This window comes from Mus musculus, chromosome 13 (genome assembly GCF_000001635.26).
Source record: "Mus musculus strain C57BL/6J chromosome 13, GRCm38.p6 C57BL/6J".
Lineage (NCBI taxonomy): Eukaryota > Metazoa > Chordata > Mammalia > Rodentia > Muridae > Mus > Mus musculus.
The window spans coordinates 113,909,183-113,930,046 of record NC_000079.6 but is presented as its reverse complement, the minus strand read 5'-3'; the positions used below and the strand labels follow the sequence as shown (position 1 = coordinate 113,930,046).

The window sequence follows — 20,864 nt, the reverse complement described above, 5'->3', positions numbered from 1 at the left end:
ATGGATTTGAAAGTTTTACAAAAGGAAAGCATTCCTGGAATTGTAACAAACTTAGTCTGGAAAGGAAGGTCGGGCTAATTTTATCCTTCACGTGTAAGGCATAAATGTTTGACTTGGGCCTCCACCCCAGGTCCTCGTCTCACCCCTCCCCCAAGCCTGCACAAATGCACTTGCATGCTTCTGAAATTCCTGATCCCTCCACAGAGCCCAAGGGCCGAAGGGAAGGCATTCCAGAGATCTGGTGGTCTCCACCAGGACCAAAAGCATTATTTATGTCATGACCGTTTTGTGATGTTTGGACAAAAATCCAGCAAAATTCTTCTCAATGGGATTTCAACATCATAAAAAGAAATTTAATCTACTGGCATTTGTACAGCACAATCCTTTAGCAGATACCAAAATTTACTGTTTAAGCTGCTTCTCTGGTTAACCCATGTGCAGCTAATACTGAAGTTATTTTAAACACTTCCCTCAACTTCTTGGGCCCTTTTTCTGTCTTTCTTTCAGACTGTCATGACCTTTGTCCACTGACAATTTTTCAAGAGCAGAAATATAAACGTATAGATCTCCTGAGAGAGATTTTTCAACATCGTTTCAATTCAAAGTACTTCATTTTTCTCTCAGGCGTTCTTGAGCGATATCGACACATTGTTCTAAACCTCTAGATTCCATTCTTTTGGTTCAAAAACTAAAGGCAAAGTGAATCCTCAACAGCTTAACAAAGGTTCTTATCAACAAGCTCCTCGCAGCCTCAGAGGCTCCCTCCCTCAGACAGAGCTCGCTCACCCTTGGTTTTAGACCTTGGAAGAAGCTGCCCAGCTTCTCTCTCTTCCAACAGCTCCTGCTTCTCTGGAGGATTTCTTGGCCCGATGAGTTTTGACAATTTAAGTATCTTTTTTAAATTATGTCAAAGCTGAAAGATTGTTGAAGTTAACGATCCAATAAAATTCGGCTTCCCTTTCTTCCTGGAAAAACAGCAGGCCTGTTTGCTTTGCTGGAACTGGGTGGACCTGCCCTTCTGTAGGGATGGGTATCAACTCAAAGGAAGCCCAGACTTCACAAAGACCCTCTTCTTAATTGCTGAAAACAATTATTTCACCTTAATTTGATTTAGATTTTCAAAATGTTATTAAACAGAGAAATAATTTAGAACAATAAAGTTTCTCCATACCACATCAACAAGAGTACATTATTATTATTTTTATATATTCTTCCCCAGTTTACATTCAAATGCATATGTTTCTATAATTTAATTTTTAAAAATGAATGTAAATTTAATTTTTTCATTTTCTTCAACTGAAGACAATATATATTCCAATCTAAACCATTTCAATTGAAGTTCTAAATTTTATTTAACAAGCTCCCTCGCTTTAGGGCAGTTACATTGCTTTAAAAGTTTTACTTATAAACAATGTTTCAAGCCTTAAACATATAGTTTCTTTTATATTAGTTATTTATAACAAAATCCCAGTTGGACCTGTATTAGACCTGTTATTTCTATTTCTTACTATGTTGAAATTTTTTCATCAGAAATCAATGCTGGAAATCTTACTCTCATCAGTGGTTTTCTAATTTTTAAATGACAGACTTGACTACTGAGCCTTGCTCCAGACGGAAGCTTTCGTGGTAGGATCAGCTCTGCTTTCTGAGTATAGAGGTAACTTGGTTATGGCCTCCTACTGATGTGCCCTTACAGTGTACATTGTTGGTCATCTAATGTTAGTATCAGATCAGTGCTAGTCGTAGAAAGAAAATGTATAGTTTTCACTCCTCTCCAAATTTCCAGAAAATATAGAAAAGTAACATTTTTCCCCTTTCCACCTACCCTGCAAAATGTTTAGTGAGATCCATAAACGATGCCAACTTAAGAGTTTCTTAGCTATAATCCCAGTTTCTTCCAAAGACAAAGACACATCAGGGTTCTCCACGTCTTGAGTATGACTGGAGGGTTGGTCATGTCAAGGAATGAACACTTCATCCTAACGATCAAACCCACTGGCAGACAGCTGACGTTAACAGTTAAGTCACCTGTATGGAACAGTCTGTCATTTAGAAGGTATTGGCAATTTTATCGCCTTTTTTGATTTTTGCTGATCACCGTAGCAAAGCCATATCAATTGTGTTTATCTTTTCAAAGTGTCTGGTTTCATTAACCATTTCTATTATTAATTAGCTTAAGTGGCTTTTTAACTTTGATCTTTATTATTTCTTCTCTATTTAGAGTTTAATCTATTACTTTGTTTTAGTTTCTCTTTGAAGCTAAGCCCATTGGTTTGCAGCCCGTCTTTTCATCTTTTCTTATCTCTCTTTTTGTTGTTGTTGTTGTTTGTGTGTTTTGTTTTGTTTTGTTTTTCAAGACAGGGTTTCTCTGTAGCCCTGGCTGTCCTGGAACTCACTTTGTAGACCAGGCTGGCCTCGAACTCAGAAATCCGCCTGCCTCTGCCTCCCAAGTGCTGGGATTAAAGGCGTGCGCCACCACGCCCGGCTTGTTATTTCTTTCTTTTAAGATCTATTTATGTTTTTGTGAGTTTCACTTGCATGTCTGTCTGTATAACACATGTGCCTGGGGCTAGCAGAAGGTGTTGGCTCTCCTGGAGCTGGAGGCACCATGTGGGTGCTGGGAAGTGAACCCAGAATCTCTGAAAGAGCAAGTGCTCTTACCCTCGGAGCCATCTCTCCTTTGAATACCAAGCCCCTTCTTTTCCAATACCAGGGTTCAGTCCTATACATTTTCCCCAAAGTGCCGCTTTAAAGAGATGTACCACAAACCCTGAAAAGTCATCATTTGGCGCAAGTGGGTTAGATTTCTCTCTTGTGAGTTCTCAGTTAATAGGTTAGCTAGAAACAGTTTAGTTTTCAAATATTTGGAAACTGTCCTAAGGATGTTTTTGTTAATGATTTTTGGTTCAATCACAAGAAAATGATGGGCCTAGCCAACCCACAGTCTGGGGAGCATGCATAGCCCAAACTTACACAAAACTATGTAGGATTTGTGTGTGTGTGTGTGTGTGTGTGTGTGTGTGTGTGTGTGTAGGAGGACATCCTCAATCAACTCCATCGGCATGATTTTTGCAGATGCCAATGTTTTAAATGTTTAAAGGCTGGATTAAATATGCCTGTTAGAATTTGAAAATATATTTAGGTTAGGAGTCCATATAAACTAACTGATATTTGCCTTATGTATTATAGTTGATAATTACTTAATTTAGTCCATGTTCAAAGGCACTTGGGAGGAATGGATGTCTTCTATGGTTGGGTGGAGTGATCTTTAAAAGTTAACTCGGTCGTGTCAGTGGACATCATTGTTCAAGTCTACTATCTCTAGAGTAACTGCCAGCCTATAATGTTCAATTGGTAGAAGAGAAACTTCTCATCTAAACTCTGGATTTGTCTCCTATTTTCTGTGTTATGTACTTTGAAGACCTCCCGTTGGGTCCATAAGCACGCAGGTCTCTCAGGTAAAGTAATCCCTTCGTTGCTATGCTACAACCTTCGCTCTTCTCCACAGTACTCCTTGCTCTGATGTTTACACTATCTGACCCTAGGGCCTGGCTGTGGTGGCACACACCTTTAATGCCAGTGCTCTGGAGGTGGAGGTGTTCTTTCTATCCACCCCCCCCAACCCCTTCAGAATCTCCTTCACTCTCAGATGACCACGCCTACACACATCTACTAGTGTGATCACTGTCCTTCTTGAGACAAAGGTCCACAGCACTCTCTCTTTTTTATGTGTCCTGAAAAAAAAATAGTTTCTACAGAATCTTATGAAGAACCAATGAAGTAATGATTAGTCTGCATAACTTATTGGCATTTCTCGTACACGACTTCCTCATTTCTCTAGGTGGGATCTAGCTTAATAATCTAACAAAACTATTCTACGAGTATCATTATTTATCATATTGCCTGGATTAAGAGTCCTTAAGAGGTGCAGGAATATAAACTCTCAGGGGTGGGGATGCGTGTCTGCCTTATTAACTGATGCTATGCTACAGCCTAGCTCAGTGGCAGACACAATAAAACACTCAATAAATATGTAATGGGTGAATGAAATACAGTTGATGCTTCGCACCCCTCTTTGCTCTCTATCCATTGTTTCTAGACAACCTCATTCAAACCCACATTTCAGTAGTATCTCAAGTGTGTATCTGCTGCTCTACAGTTTTTCTAACCTTTTACTTCAGCATCTGAAACACTGCCAGATGTCCCACCAATAGCAACAACAACAACAACAACAACAAAAGATGTCCCAAGCACTCTTTCCATTTTTTTTTAATTTTAAAACTACCTGGCATAGTTTCTCTACTTCTTTCTTACTACTTTTCCCTAAACACCAAGTTAGAAACTTGAGTCATAACTAAATTTTCTTTTTCAGGCTGGAGAGATGGCTCAGCACTAAAGAGCACTGACCGTTCTTCCAGAGGTCCTGAGTTCAATGCCCAGCAACCACATGGTGGCTCACAACCATCTGTAATGAGATCTGGTGTGTCAGAAGACAGAGACAGTGTACTCACCTACATAAAATAAATCTTTTTAAAAAATTATTTTTCATCAGCTAGTATGACTGCCATTTTCGCAGTATTGACTTCATGTGCTCCTAACTTACCATCCCGACAATTATCGTCTCTACTGGCTCATCTCTGCATGCTACAGGTATCTCCCAACAGCTTCTCCACATTCCAGGCCTGACAACAAAACCTATATTGCTGTACCATGGACCTTGACCAGTAAGATAGACTTTTCCCTGAATCGCTTGTTTTAGATCCCAACTATCCTTGCCCCATTAGTCATGGCTTAGGATCTTAACCATCTAGTGAAGCACTTTTCTAATATAATGATCACTTTATGATATAATGATCACTTTATAATATAGTGAATTTTTGATCTCTCAGGCTAGAAATCACATGTAACCATCAAGGACAATGCATATCGCACAGCACAACACATTATCACTATATCTGACCAAGGACCTGGCCTGTCATTCAAGTGTGAACCATTACCATTGGAAATATTATCTTCCAAACCCAGCATCTCCCTTGGTATCCTACCTCTGTGCCTAGCTATGTTAAAATGATGGCGAGGACCTTTAAAGAGGCCTCCAGAGAGACCCTGTGCCAAGCTCAAGATAGCTGCAACTCACAGAATTTTGATATCCAAAACGTTAGCCAACTTACTATCTAATTCATCAGAAAACCAGCTAACAGAAGTGTTATGATTAATTCCAGTAAAGGAGAAACAAAAATTCCTTAAAAATTTAACAGATGCAAATGTAAAACACGTTAGAATTTACTAATGAATTACAAAACCATTTGCAGGTAAATTTTCTGTTGTTACTCAGCACTGCTCTTCTGCACACGGTTCCACATGAAGCCTGACAGGTGAAGGAAATGGTACGTTTTGTTGTTCTGACACTTAATTTGGACGCTACTTTGCCTGAGTGGAGCTTATAACTCTAATGGTGTTTATATAACTTCACAGCACATCACTCAAAAGATAGACTTTTTTAGAGACAACCATCAGAAATCTGAGGTCTTAAGTATCCCTGAACTTCATCTGAAAACCAGACTTGGTATCCTACCTCCGTGCCTACCTATGTGAAAATGAACAGATAACTGTACCTAGCTCGGGTGATTTAAAAGCAGAGTTAAAAATAATGGTTCTTACTTATGAAAGAAGATATTATGAAGCTCACAGAGGGTACGGTAGGTGAAAACACTATAGAGGTCAAATTTGGTATCACTTGCTTACTTATTCAACAAATGTCTACATCTAAGCCCTCTGTTTACAGAACATCAAGTAAGATGTGCTGTCTGCTCTTAGTAGCTTAGGACGAGCTGGCAGGGGAGGCAGGCATGGGCATGAAGCAGTTGATAGGCGCTGATGGAGGACCATGGAGCCAAGTGAGGGAGGAGGGAGGATTCAGTGCTGTCTATAGGAAAAGGAGACCCGCCTGGAGCTCTGCAGAGTCACCAGTACTTACTGACACCTACTCTCACCGCCGACCGCCCCCACTCGAGGCATATACACATATACATTTTTATAGCCTAATCATTGACCCTTAGCTTTCTTTAAACCTGAGCTGAACTGATGTGACATTCCTGATCACCAACATTTCTCCTACAAAAGAAACCCTAGTGAGTGATTTCCTCACCCACCCATCAGCTGAGCCAGGAATTGAGTCACTGCTGCCGTCTCTTTCCTTCTTCCTCCCAGGCCAACTGATTACCAAGTCCTGCCAATTCCCTCAAACATTGCTCTCGCCATTCTCGGCTCTCCGCGTCTCCTGTGAGTGACTCGTTAAGGCCTTCAAGTGCACCTCAAGTGTACCTCAACCACCACCACCACCACCACCACCACCCCCACCATCATCATCATCATCCAGGTTCATGCCCTAAGTCAAGGCCAGCCTCACCCTTCTCAAACGGATATCTGAGCGTGTTGTTTCCTTGCTTACAAAGACTCTGAGATCTTTGCACACTACAGATGAAGCTAAAATCTCTGAATTTGGTATAAAAAGTTTTGCCCAGACTCTGCAGTTCTCTTACTATGTGCTGTCTGACGGGCCATAAGAAACCGACAGGCATGCAGAACCATGGTTCTAGGAGGCCTTACCCTGATGCACACTCCCGAGTTCCCTTAACTATGCTTTCATTCTTCTTCCACCCCAATCTCTTGCCCCTGCTTCCTAGCCCGGCTTACTGACCAGCTTCAATGGGGAAAACGTTACCATGCATCCCATCTCTGCACCGCACGTGGCTTTTTTATAAATCCTAGATGTGGGCCGAGACGTCTTTGTGATCAGTGGGCTACATGTCCGTACCACTGGGGTCATTTATAACAACAGCATCCAATGGCAGGTGTTCAAAAGTTGGGCTGAAAGGGCCATGTTTTTATCTTCCCCAGAAAATGCCTTGCCTTGCTTTTTCTGATGGGTAATTCTACCTCGGTTGCCTTTTTCTTCAACTTCAACCATTCTGCTGTTACTGTAGTGAACACACAATCTTCTTTTTTGTCTCACTGTCAGAGAGTAAAGAGGACCTGGGTTCGATTCCTATGACTACTAACAAATCCCTGTAACTCCAGATCCAGGGGATCTGTGCCTTTTCTTGCACAAACATACATTCAGGTAAAATATGACATGTAAAAATAAAAATAAATAAATATCAAAAAAAATTTTTTTAACCCCCCATATTTTTGACTGACTTCTTTTCAAGTCATAAAGCGTGGTAAAAGGTAAAGGCTCCATAGGGTTCAAACTATCGCTATATGACAAATGGGGGGATGAAGTTCAGAGTGCATCAGTGGTGCTGTGGAGCGAGCGCGTGACCAGCAAATGTCACCAGCATTGCAAGGGGGACAGCACGAAGTGAAGCTCAAGACTCCAGGGTTAGGGTTTTACGGTTATTTTGGTGAGCTTGATTTATTCTGTGTCACTGAAAAGAACAGAGAAGGTGAGGCAGGACACGGCTAGTCCGTGCTAATATTTTTTTTTTTTCCAGAAAAGGAGGCAGAGGATTTAAACCTGTGATAGGCATGCTACTGAGGCATGAAGTTATGGACTGAATGGGCAGCAGAGGCCGCATAAACAGTGTAGGCTGGAACTGGCTACCCTGGAGACAAGGAGGACACAAGAGACAGATGCTCAGGACAACACCCACCTGTGGTCGACACAACGTTCTCCGGGCTTTCGCTGCAGAGCTCGGACAGCAGGCTGGTTTTCCCGGAGCCCGTGAGACCTATGCAAACCAAGTCATATTCAGGGCGCGCAGGTGGTGGTCCCTTGCAGCAAAGCGCTCGAAAACACTGCCAAGAGAAAGAAATGGGGGCAAGCCTCAGTAAATGTTAAAGCAGTTATACAAATATAAATTTGTTCACTAAGTAGCCCCCATCAAATTTAAGCAGGGCTGTGAGAGCTTCAGGGAGAGACACCCAGGCCATACCACTATGTCAAAGCATTCAACATTCCTGAGAGTGTTACATAACAGCCATGAGACCTGTCTACACAGCCACCATGCTAGATATGGCAGGAGCAACAGGCAGAGGGTTCTAACAGCATCCCACTACTGCACATCCTTTGAACCTACCCACAAGGAAGATTCAGAAAGCCAATCTCAGAAGCATCCTGTATAATACCTAGCCTGTTTTCTAAAACACCACTGTTCAAAAGTCGGAGACTAAAGAGCTGCTCCTCACGAAGAATGGGAAGAAATATTATGAACTGCAATGCATCTTAGATTAGATCCTGAACTGGGAGGAAGAAAAGTGCCATAAGTGACATTATTGGGACAATAGTGAGGACTGAATATAGACTGCAAATTAGATAACAGTGTTGCATAAGGTTAAATTTCCTGAATTAAATAACTGTGCTGTCGTTATGTAAGAAAAAAAAGTCGTTGTTCTGAGAAAACACATGCTGAAGTGCTTGCAGGTGAAGGGTCTTGAAATCTGCAATTAACTGGCTCAGAAAAAGTCTAAGTCTCTCACTCCCTCCACCTCCATCCGGTGGGGCGTGTGAGAAAGCAAACATGGAAAAGCCCTAACCAGTGATGCTGAGGGAGGAACCCTAAGGCTCTGGTCAAGTTCTGGACTGCTATCTGGGACTGGTATTGAAGCCAGGGCACACAGGAATGATGTGCCTCTGAACTTGTTTCGATGTCACTTCAAAGGAAGAAGAATCGTAAATCACAAAAGAATCCACACCCTCTTGGCCTTTGCTAACTTGGGTTTGAGGTTAACTGACCTCAGGGTTCTATGAACTATATTACAGTTTCTGAGCCATGCATACAAACTTACTTGGTCTTCATGAGGAAAGACAAGGGTTTGTAGTTATAGGCTATATCATTCATGAAATGTTTGATATTTCAATTCATCTCAAATCCAGTTCAGATGTTGACTACGCACCACTTTGCAGAACCAACCTTCAATGTTCCCAATATTCATTTGATACAAACATTGATTCATAAGAGACTAAAAATACAATTAAAAAAAAAAAAAAGAGAGGAAAACTCCTAATTTGATTGTCTGAGCCCATAGAGAAAAAAAGACCTATAAAACATGGTGGCTCCTCTCAGATAAGATCTGAGCGCTACTGGCTACTATACTCTCATGATCAAGCCTGATTAATTTCCTCTCCCTCATTTCTAACATGGGATCAAGTCTAGTCCATGTGACCTCTGAAATGTGACCCTCTCAGCCTTCCTAAGGCTGCACCCCTTTAACACAGTTCATGTTGCGGTGTCCCCCAACCATAAAGTTATTTCCATTGCTATTTCACAACTATCATTTTGCTACTGTCGTGAATCGTAATGTAAATGCCTGATGTGGAGGATGTCTGCTATGTGAGCCCTCTGGGAGTCATGACCCACAGGTTGAGTGCTGCTGCTCTGGGGTCTACTGGAGTCTCCCCCCTTAGATAGTGGTCACTTAGACACCACCACTGTCCCACTGCTCCCAGGGACATTTAACCTTGCCCTCTGTTCTCCACCGCACCTACTGTGACTGTTCATAAAAACAAGATCCATCCTATATGCTTCTCTTTCCTCAGCGAGGTCTCCTGACACGCGGCTGTAGCCTCTAATCAGGCTATAGAAGCACATCTGGACAAGCACAGGCCACGTGGCCAGCCTCATGTCCACCACCGTTTCCAAGCCTTGCAGAGCATCTGTCACCTGAGACGTTTGCCTATGCTGTTCCCTCTTCTGTATGGCCAGCTTTGCCAACAGCTCTTTGGTTTTAGCTTAACTACCCGTTCCCGGGAGCAGACAGCTCTGATGGGAGACAGTGTTAGCAACTGATGTCAAGTTCTCATGCCGTGTCTGCAAATTCATCATACTGGCGATTAGACTGATGATTATGGTTTCATATTCCCTACCAGAGTGTGGCAGGCACGTGTGTCTGATGTTGTGTCATAGCCCTGGTGCCTGGCAGTGGACAGGACAAAGAAGCTACCCTCAGTCAGTCACAGTTGGGTGGAGAATGAATGATATTTAAGTTTTACCTTAAAAGGAGAAGAGAAAGCACAATGGCTAAGAGGACGCCTGGTCTCTCGGCCCCTGTGTTTAACAGGAAAGTGTCCAAGTAAGAGAAACCCTTGGCTTTTACACTTCAACACCAGAAGTTCGCCAAGTCCCCCAAAGACCAGTTTTTGAAGTACAAGACCTACTTTCTCAGTACACTAGAGGTTCTTTTTACCCCAAGTTCATTTTCCTTCAGGTTTTAAGAGGTTTTTGCTGACTTCTGTTAGACAATTTTATGATCCATATTCTACATGGATTTATTAAACTCTAATCATATTTCCTCTCTTCTTTTTAAGTCTGAGGAGTCCTAATGATTCCAGGCTGCTGCCTATGGCTGCCCACCCTACTGTGGCATCACTGTCGCTCTTCCTTGGCTTTTACTTACATCCCACTATGCCATCTCCTACAAGATTAATGACCACAACAATCACCAGCCTCCTCTACACCACCATGTCACTCACTTTTTGGATTCACATGAAGACTGGGTCACACTGTCCGCAACTCTTCCTCATCCCTTAGGCTCCTCGTGACTAGACATATCTCTGCGTGAGTATATATATATATATGAATGACAGACAGCACTACACAGCTATGACTGGCTGCTTTGGTCTTTGTTTGGGGAAACAAGGCTCACTCAGCTCTTCCCATGTAGTTCCTCTGGACCAGCTTCTGGAGGGCACGGGGACTGGCCCCACTATGTGAACCAAATTACCATAAATCCTAAATACAACATGAAGTGTGCGAGGCTGCAGGATGGCTCAAGGAGTAAAGATGCTGGCCACCAAGACGAAGGACCTCAGTTCTTCCCCATGTGGTAGAAGTGAGGAGCTAACTCCCACGAGTTCCCTATCTTCTGGCCTCTACAGATGCTGTGCCACGCACACATACTAGATAGGTAGGCAGATAGATACATAGATAGACAGACAGACAGGCAGATTTTGCCCAAAGTTATGCAATTTCATCTCCATGCTCTCTTTAAAATCCAAAACACAGCAACTTTATACCCAAGCCCACCAAAATCTATGTCATCTTTTGATTCCTGTCGGTGAGCCTCAGACACTGACAGATGACAACTGAGCGATAACACTCTGCTCTCTTTCCTCTTCCATTCCTCCCCAGAGTGTCAGCTCTGTCCCATGGCTGAGTCACACAGCCTGTAATGTCACCCAGCATGACAGTGCCCTGGGCTCGCTCCACCACTGTCCAGAATTCCCCAGCTCTGTAGTCCCCACTGCTCCGATGGAGCCCAAACTAAATCTGAATGATAGAGAAAGCCTCCTCCCTCTTCCAAACTTAGACTAGGGGGAAACAGCACCGTAGAAGAGAAACACTGGACTCGTAGTACGTACAAAAATATATATATATATATATATATTTGAAACCTATCTCAGAAACCTAGGAATACATATGTATTGAAAACAAGTGGCATGGTTCACAGAGAAAGTGTTATATTTTGAGCCAGCTCCAGAGAACTTTTAAGTACGTGCCATTTCAGAGCTGGGAGGAATGTTCGTGCTTTGTAAATCGGCTCCCCAAACTGTACAGAGTTTTCATTTGTTTCTTGTTTTAAAACCTAATGAAGCTTTGGATCTTATAGTCAATTTACTTAAAATTACTCACTTTGGCCTCTAGACTATACTGTACCAAAGGTCACTGGGTTTGTCTCCTACAGCAGCCCTCGCATTGTTAAGAGTAAGCCCCTTTCATGGCTGTACAATGCGAGACACAATGCTGTCGGCAGTCCTGACAGCGAGCGGCAAACTCGGGCTTCATTCCCAGGCCAGACACTGCGGCATTGTGTGACTCTGCTCGAGCCCATAAACCTATCCGTGCTTCAGCTTCCCCATGATTAACCAGTAACATTTAACACTATCTGCCACTTCCTTTCTTCAGGAGGATGTTAGCAGGCATGAGTTCAATGCTTTATGCTCCTCAGAAAGGCGCCAGATGGACAAATAACTGCTCGCCGTGATGCTCATTTTCCTAAGGTATCTTGGCTGCCAGTTAGCTTCTCTGGGCAAGGGTCTGGCAGCCCAACACACAGCCCAGCTTGGAGCCCCTTCTATCAGCGCAGCGCAGCCCCTCATATTCCCAACCCCGCCCCAGCTCTCAATCCAGGTTCTGCACACAAAATCCAGGGCCCTGGGCAACAGGAAGCAAGGAACAGATCAGTGTGAATTGTAATCCCACTCTCACGGGTACCGCTGTCACCGTCTCCCATGCCTAGACTGTCGCAGCCTTTTTCCACGGGGTCAATTATTACTTGTTCCTTTTTGAAAAGAGGAAGGAGGTCATGTGTATTGAGAATAAATTATTTGAGAACAAATAAAAGGTTAAGGGTAAAAGCAGGGCTTTGGATAAAAGTCTGGTAGCCAGCCCGGCAGCCAGCCCTACAGTTAAGATCCTCAGGGTCTTAAGCTTTGCCCGTTTTTGTTGGGAACAGGGTTAGACAGTTGGCAGATGCAGCGATGCCGAGAACACAGTAGGTACTTGTTGGCTGTCTGCATAATGAACCAGCGCTGCAAAGTCCTCATTTGGCATGTAGCTATGGACTTCATTGGCCCTTGAGGACCCCAGCTATCCTCTGAACCACGCAGTAGTCCTTCAAACACTGCAAACACTTGACCATCTTACACTATGACCTTGGTCTTCCCTTCCCTATCTACTGGCTGAGCCTCTGTTTAAAGTACTGTTGGGAGGGCACGTCTTCAGCCTCCTCTTCATTCCTTTGTACTATATACACTGCCAGTGCTGCAGGTAAGACTCCTGTGTGTGTGTGTGTGTGTGTGTGTGTGTGTGTGTGTGTGTGTGTGTGTGCGCGCATACGTGTGTGTTTCCCCGATTGAATTTACCAGCCGACAGAAATATGCACTCGGACCCAAGGATAAATCTATTTTTGGTTTCATTGGTAGTTTTCTAAAAGTTAAACTTTTATAGATTCTGTAGGTGGCCAGGCATCCAAACAGCCAGAGAATTGTCCTGGCACCACATATTTCTGGATGAGAAGCTGGCTTGCTGAAAAGCCCTGCCCTGGCATCCAGCCCCTGCCCTGCCAGGATTCCCTACCATCCCGTGGCATGAAATTCCCAGCCTTGTGGGACATGGCATGTGTTTCAATCAATGCTCTGTTTTCCACCATGAATACAAGATTTTATTCTGTGCACGATTCCAATTTGATTGAAGCTCTATAGTTGCTGGAAAGTTTCCTCCAGTCGGCTTCAGGTCTTCCCCCAAGCCACACATACACAGCCCAAGCCACGGTTTCTTCCTTCTTTAAATATGGGTCTCACCAGATGAAAAACCTGATGGCTTCTGTAACAGATAGCTATGCATTTTTCTTTCATTTTTAATACAAGGGCGGAGCTACACACAGCACTCAGGAAATGCTTGTTTGATCCATGAGACATCTTTGAGTCAAGGCCATACCTTGAGAGAAAGCTCACATCTCTTTCTACATCTGTGTCTCACAGACCCTGGCCTCAAAAATAAGAGAATCAGGTGGATGTTAATTTTTTTTTCTTTTTAAAAACTAAACATTTTATATATATGCATGGAGCATGCCTGCTGCTTGTGAAGGGACATTTAATTTCTAAAACTGTTGTCTCGGTTGTTGGGATTTTTTTCCCTCTTCATTTTATTAACAGTGCTGGAGACAGAACTCAGGGCTTCGTCAGCACTCACAATAGTCAAATGTGAGCCTGTCTTCTGAAAATGTAACGCAATACAAACTACAAAGCAATTCCAAATGTGTGGAAGATGTGTCTGAACCGCTTAAGTTCTGCAGAAGAGAGAGGGACATCAGGATCAGGATGGCTGGGTGCGCACAAGACACAGAGGAGGAGAAAGGAGGCAGGCGGTACTGTTGAGCACTAAGCACGAGTCATCTTGGAGTTTTAATTCAATAATTCTGATTCCAGGGCCAGATAATTGAGGTTTAAAGAGGTGAGGTGGCTTGTCTACCAGGGACAGGACTCCTATCCCAGCAATCCAGCTCCAGAACCGTTTCGGGAGCCTCTGGAAATCTCAGTCCCTCGCATCTTTGAGTGCGTCATGGACAAGTAACTTCAGAGTCACTCTTCAGGGCATCCTAGGTAAGATAACGTCCCCAGGTAGGCGTCAGGGCTGCGGCACGGGCTGTTGAGCTCCTCCAGACTCCTGGCCTTATGCACTGGGAACTGTTACATCCAGACGCAGGGACCAGAACGTCCTAAGTGGGATGGTTCAGTTGTTTAGAAGAGATCAGAGAGTTCTCGAGAAGAGGCTCATTCCTCCATTGAACCATGACGTGCAGCTTCATCACGATGTGCCTTTCGTTCCAAGCAAGGATACAGTGATGCTCTGTTGATGACCCTTGTCTCTTGTCCATCTCTTCCTGTGCCTGTTACACCAACCCTCTAAAATAGGTAGCAGAAAAAGAAAGGAGGCTTGGCCAATTCACTTCTTTCATTTAACCCCCTTTTGTCCTTGGAAAGAACAACACTTATTTGAAGAGAAGCCCATGCGGGACATAGATTTCTGATTCTATAGACAGAAATGTGGGAAAACAGTCCTTAAAATATACATATGTATAAATATATATATTTATACAGTATAGGTACATACATATAAAATATATGTGCATATATGTATATGCATGTATAAACTTTGATTCATAAAGTAAGCTAATAAGAAAAACAAATGAATCTGATTGAGGGAGTTGTGGGAGGGAAAATCCATTAGGAAGCCAGATCTCACAGAAATGTATTCACAAGACAATGATCGAGAAGGAACGTGCCTTCTTTAAGCCAATCTCTACCTGTAAGCCGAGAAAGGAATGTCAAACACATCCCACAGTCATGGAAGCCCCTGAGTTCTTGCAAACTTGTGAGAAGAGTGTAAGATCAAACCACACCAAGTGTAACAAAAATACTAATCCGGGCTGACCACCAGACAGCCCGGAAGACTTCACTGCCTGGCAAGAGTAATCCACTTTTTGAGGTGAAAAATCCCACGTCCCTTTAAAACCCTCGTGAGGAAAACAATAAACTGTTTTCATAGAACACGGGTCAAACCTTTGGGCCATGTAGGCTGGGAGCTCACAGATGAAGGATCTGGTCCAGAATTGTCCCTGGGCTGGGGCTTCTGGCAGATATATCACAGTGCCTCGGGACACTAAGTCTGTCTTTGCAGTACTCTTTGTATTTCTCAACCCACATTCCTTTTTTGGGGTGAAATACTCCATTATTTGTGCTTTGTTCTGGGCTGTCTCCTGTCTCTGTCCCTATTAACTCGTGGCAACAAAAGAAACAAACAGAAGCAGGGAATTTCATGCTTAGCAGCTTTAGACACTGGCCTCACGGCTTTGCAGAGGGGCAGACATCTGAGGCTCTGAATGGAAGAGAGTGCTGCCGCGCCGAGCCAGACCAGGGGCCCACGTGGCTCCCGGTCTGAGCATCAGTCAGCCATCCTTGATCAGGAGTATTCACCAGGCCTGATACGGGGGTTTCGAGATTAACTGAAAGTGGGGCTTTCAAAGTTAGGGAACGTAGGGAACAAGTAGATTTAAAGAGACCAATCCAGGATTCTCATATATGCCTGGTTATCCAGACTTGGAGATCTGTCACACGATTTACAGATCAGAGAGATCAGAGTCAAAAAGAAGGAAGCTAGGAGATTAAAAAAGGAAGCTAAATTGAAAATATGTGCTTATTTTCAATATAGGATTTTTATCTTGTAATAGTTGGATAGGAAATCTGATTTTTAAGTATAAACTTTCATAATGGCAGAATTATCCACTAAAACCAACAATGCAATCCCTAGGCACGGTTGTCTGTAACAGAACTCAAGCTTCATATGCTTTCAAAAGCACCTCCCTGTCAGGGCTTCGCCCACATCAGTTTTAGGACAGATACGCTTTTTCCCCTAAGGAGTGAAGAAATACAAATTTAGTTAAAAGTGAAACACTAATCCATTTTATATACGCCGCCACGGCCACCGCCACCACCGCCATTATGTGAACAGAATGTTTCCCAACAGAATGTAGGACTTGAAAATACAAAAAGCAGGTTAAGCCTTTCTATGTTTTACGTATTTGGAATGAGTCAGGTCTTGAGAACATTTAAAGAGAACCAGTTCCCTGGTCGCCGTCCTTCAGATGAACTGAAGTGTCACCAAAAGCTACGAGGAAGGAACTTAACAACATAGGCTCTTCCCCCTCTTAACCCGAAACTTCAGACTGAGCAGCCTGCAATGCCCAAGGAGAAAACAAATTCTACTAACTTCTTTTCATCTTGCGGTCCTTAACAGGAAAATCTATTTTTTGCTGAAATCATTGGACTCACTCCCACATACTCCAGGGTCTCCAATTCCTATACAGCTGTCCACCTCTGCCACCCACCTCTGCCACTTACTTCCTTAGGTCTTTTCGTCAGAACATTACCACTGTCCTCAGGACAGTTAGAGTGTCCGCTGATGTCACCACCTCAAGCATCACTCTCTCCCATCTCTAAAACACATAAAACCACTCTCATGACAAATATTCTTGTAACCACCTATATCTGCCAGGGTGATGCAGATTCTTTATACAAGCAGACAAAGCTCTCTTTTTTTTTAATTTGGCCTTAGCTGCTATCTCTGGTTCCATGAGATGTCTGTAAATCATCTAAAACAGAATTTGATACAACAATAACAACAAAAACCACACACACACAACATACCATAACAATTCTTTATACTGTTATTTTTCCCACTATATACTGGGACCCATCTACTCTGTTACTTGTTACAATGTCATCTAAGAAGCCCACCATCTTTCTCTACAATGTTGAACGTTTAGCTCGACATTCCTATCTCCCAGAACTTCTGGGCTCCCCGGTCTGATCTGAATGATCTTCTTTATACTCTTCTTTGGCTTCTTTCCCCTTCCACTAGCACAACACTCCCGTTCTGTCATGTGGGCTTGCTGCCCATCTTCCCCCACTGGATTCTGAGCAACTGCATGAAGGTACTAGTTCAACTTTGGAACAGGATGTCTGACCCAGCATCCGATTGGCCGTGTGTCGGTTGTGCACCGGTAAGTGTACCACTTTGATTAGGTGCATGTCAGGTATGCCTGAAACGGAAAGAGCCCCAGAGCCACCAAGATGAGTTATTTCACTGATGGCCATCGCCTGATCTAGGAAGTAAGATCACCTCTTGGGGTTACTTGGAGTGGTGTACAAGGTATTATTTGCCAAATGACAACATAGAATATAACAATTAATAGCTATTCTCATCATTATAACGATATTTAGACCACGGTTTTCCTAAAGAGCACTGACTTTTGTGATGCTTTTCATGATATATAATTAAACATAATTAATGTTTAGGGTTTATTTATTCATCCATTTGATCAAAAAGCTGATAAACACCAAATACCAATGGTGACTAATAACAAAGGCAGTCAGTCCTTCTGGTTTGCTATAGTAAGATCAATTAAAATTATTTATTATATAATATTAGCATAATATAATGTTAGAGCACAGATTTTTTTTTTCTTGCCTAAGACAGGGAAAACTCAAAAGGCAAGTTTTAGACATACTAGTCTATCCTAATATTAAATTGGTTATTGGACAGTAAGTCGCTCAGTAGGAAGACCCAGACAAAAGGCTAAGGGCAGAGGCACACTCAATCTCGAAGCACACTGCTTTAGCTGCTGACAAAGACAAACGTTTACTGTGGTCTAGTGCTGAGGAGCCAATACAGTGAGCGAGTGTTATCCTTCCTCACACATCAGCACACGTGCCAGACAGATTCTGATCGCAAAGTCTGTTATTGGTGATGAAAAAGGCAGAGAGGGCACAGCTGGATATCTCAGATCTACAGCTGGGCTGGCAGCAGGGGTGGGTCGAGGCATCTTCTCACTTTAAAAGCTGGAATTAATCCGAGTTATTTAAAGGTGTGTTTTATTAAAGAGGCACTTTCCGTTACGATCAAACATCACGCACAGAAGCTGAGCACAGACTAAGGCAGACAACAGAAATCACCTATGAGGTAGCAACAGATTTTCTTCAGCATCCACAAATCACTTACCAAAACCGGAGACCAATAAAAAAAAATAATAATCTGTTCACACCTCAAAAAAGTGGAAGGAAGCATATGGACTTACATTCATGTCATAAATGTTTTTTAGTACTTTATTCACTAAAAATCATATAAGCACGCATATCTTAGAGATGGTAGGAGAATCTCATACAGACTGATGAAGGTATTAAGACATTCAGGTAAAATATCTTTCAAGATATCTGCAGGGTGCTGTCTAAGCACACACTCTATCAAAGGAGTTCTCACGCTAAACAGGAAACTAGCAGATATGAGCACAGCGAGTATTCTTCTCTGGTTGCAAAGAACATAAGAATGATATACTAGGAGCCTGGTAATTCACAGAATGAGCAAAAAGACTCACAGATGCCAAGAACCAAGAAGCCCTGAGGGTTACCACAATGGCCACTGCTAGTTTGGCTACCTAACCCTGAGTACCTGCTGGCCCAAGCTCAGCTCTCCCACCGCCATAGCATAACGCAAAGCTCCAGCCAGAGACCATCCAATTGGCTAAGTTCAGGCCCTGACTGCCATGGAGTTGAAGAAAATAATTGTAAAATGTAGCAATGAAAAGAAGGACCTCTGACTCTTAAACGCTGTTACAGCATACTCTAGAATGAATACCTAGTATTCATTTGCAGGGAAGCCCAGAAGTCTACATTGTGGTGTATGCACCATCAAGAGAGCTGACTTTATAGATACAAATTAGAACAAGATTTGTTGTCCCACTTCCACAGACATTCCAACAGAAAACAGCGGTCTCGTGAGGGGGAAGGCCAACCAGCTGGGATCCACCCGAGAGAGCAAACCATGAGCGGGGATTTGCTGGGCAAATCGGTTTTGTCTTCTCACTCAGCCTTCCTGTCCTCTGCCGTCTCTCTCCCCTCTCCTTAATCCTCTTAATACATCATATCATTTGATACTCGGGTTGCTTTGCCTTGCCTTTCATATCTGACAGGAGGCAAAATGAGACCAGGAACACACGGAGACCTGGATAGCACCTATTTTTTCTCAACTAAAAAACAAAGGCACGGTGGGTTAGTCTGGGCTACTTCTAGGCTACTTCTGAGCTACTAGAAGCATATAGAACCTTTTAAACCCCTTAAGGATATGTGACGGGGTGTCTATGCATGTACGCATGCACACAGCTATTTATTGACTTTAAATAAATCCATTCTGGGTTTCCACATATATATATCCACATATATATCTAGCTAGTATGGAATACTGAATCCTTCAAGTTTCCCCTTTCCAATTTGCAAAGGGCACCATAATCATGAAGCGGCTGTTGAAACTGCTTATCTCGAACATTCGGGAAACCAGAACAATAGCATTGACAGCTAACACCAAAGCGGGAGCAATCAGACACTGTCTCTGGCTAGAAGAAGATCTGAAAACTTGCAGTGAACTGTCATACTAAAGGGACAAAGTGTTAGGGCAAGGGAAAAGGAAGGACAATGGTTAGATCAATGGATCTCACCCTGTGGGTTGTGACCTCTTTGGGAGTCACGTATCACATAGCTTGCAAAATAAGATATTTACATTACGATTCATAGCAATAGCAAAACAGCAGTTATGAAATAGCAATGAAATAATTTTATGAACAGGGGTCACCACAACATGAGGAACCATATTAAAGTGTCCCAGCATTAGGAAGGTTGAAAATCGCTGCATTAGATAAAGGCATGCTTTTAAAAAAAATAGGTGCTATTTTTTAATTTGATGACTGGTTGGGAACAATTTATAACATTATCTATAAAAAATTATGGTCCCATTCTAAATATATCCCATAGCTTCCATGAGAAATGACATATTTATAATTCTTTGACCTTAGTATTGATAGCATTTGTATAGTTAAAATAAATTTGGGGGGACAGATCCTTAAAATTATTTATGGACAATAAGAGACAGGGCTTGCAAAATGAAAAATATTCATCACTAAAAGTATATAAAAATTTATGGAGAGGATCTAGCATATATCAAACCGCAAAAATGAAGAAAGATGCCCAGACAGGGTGGCCCATGCCTTTAACCCCAGCACTCAAGAGGCAGAGGCAGGTAGATCTCTATTAGTTTAAGCCAGTTTGGAACGCTACAGGCTTGGAACTTGCTGCTCTTGCAGGACTGGGGATCTGTTCCCAGCATCCACATCCCTCCCTGATTCCTGTTCCATGGGATCTGATGCCCTCTACTTAACTCTGCAAGTACCGGGTATATAGAAGGCAGACAGATATACATGTAAGCAACACACTCATACACACACACACACACACACACACACACACTTCTATTAAAATGTTTTGAATGGAAGGAGCAATAAAAGACAGTGTAAGCTTACCTCTGGCCTCCATATCGAAATACAAGGGCATGTGTACTGGTATGCCCATGTGTATGCAAACATAGATATTCTATCCAACAAAAATGGAGAGGAAGATCACAAACAGCCCTGAATACCTGGATAATCTCTCGCCCTGACACATGTGGCCTCATGACACATATGTCAGTCAGAAAGCCAGATGTCTGACTGAATGGTGACTTTCAAAGACCTACAGAAAGAGAACCCACTATTTATTTTACTGAAGTCGATGGGAATTCAAAAGATTAAAAAACAAATAAACAAACAGAAAACCCCAAGTACACCATAGTAAAAGACTACCCGCTATTAACACATTCTATTTTAAATATTTGCACCTTTCAGATTTAACATAATTCCTAAGTATTTAACATTTCCCAAATGTTTGTCTTCATAAAGCAAACCAATGGTGTCCCAATGTTTTGCCAGGGGCTACTACT

At 42.7% G+C, this 20,864-nt stretch overlaps 1 protein-coding gene across 5 annotated transcripts in view; it reads right to left on the bottom strand.

Annotated features, from left to right (window-relative positions):
* The window catches only part of Arl15 (ADP-ribosylation factor-like 15), a 362,957-nt gene that overhangs the window by 227,416 nt on the left and 114,677 nt on the right, over positions 1-20,864 (bottom strand). For all 5 annotated transcript variants that reach the window (XM_006517629.4, NM_172595.4, XM_030247239.1 and 2 more), the window contains one exon: positions 7,656-7,800. In XM_006517629.4, coding sequence (XP_006517692.1) covers positions 7,656-7,800 — 145 coding nt within the window. The remainder of the gene's footprint in view (positions 1-7,655; positions 7,801-20,864) is intronic.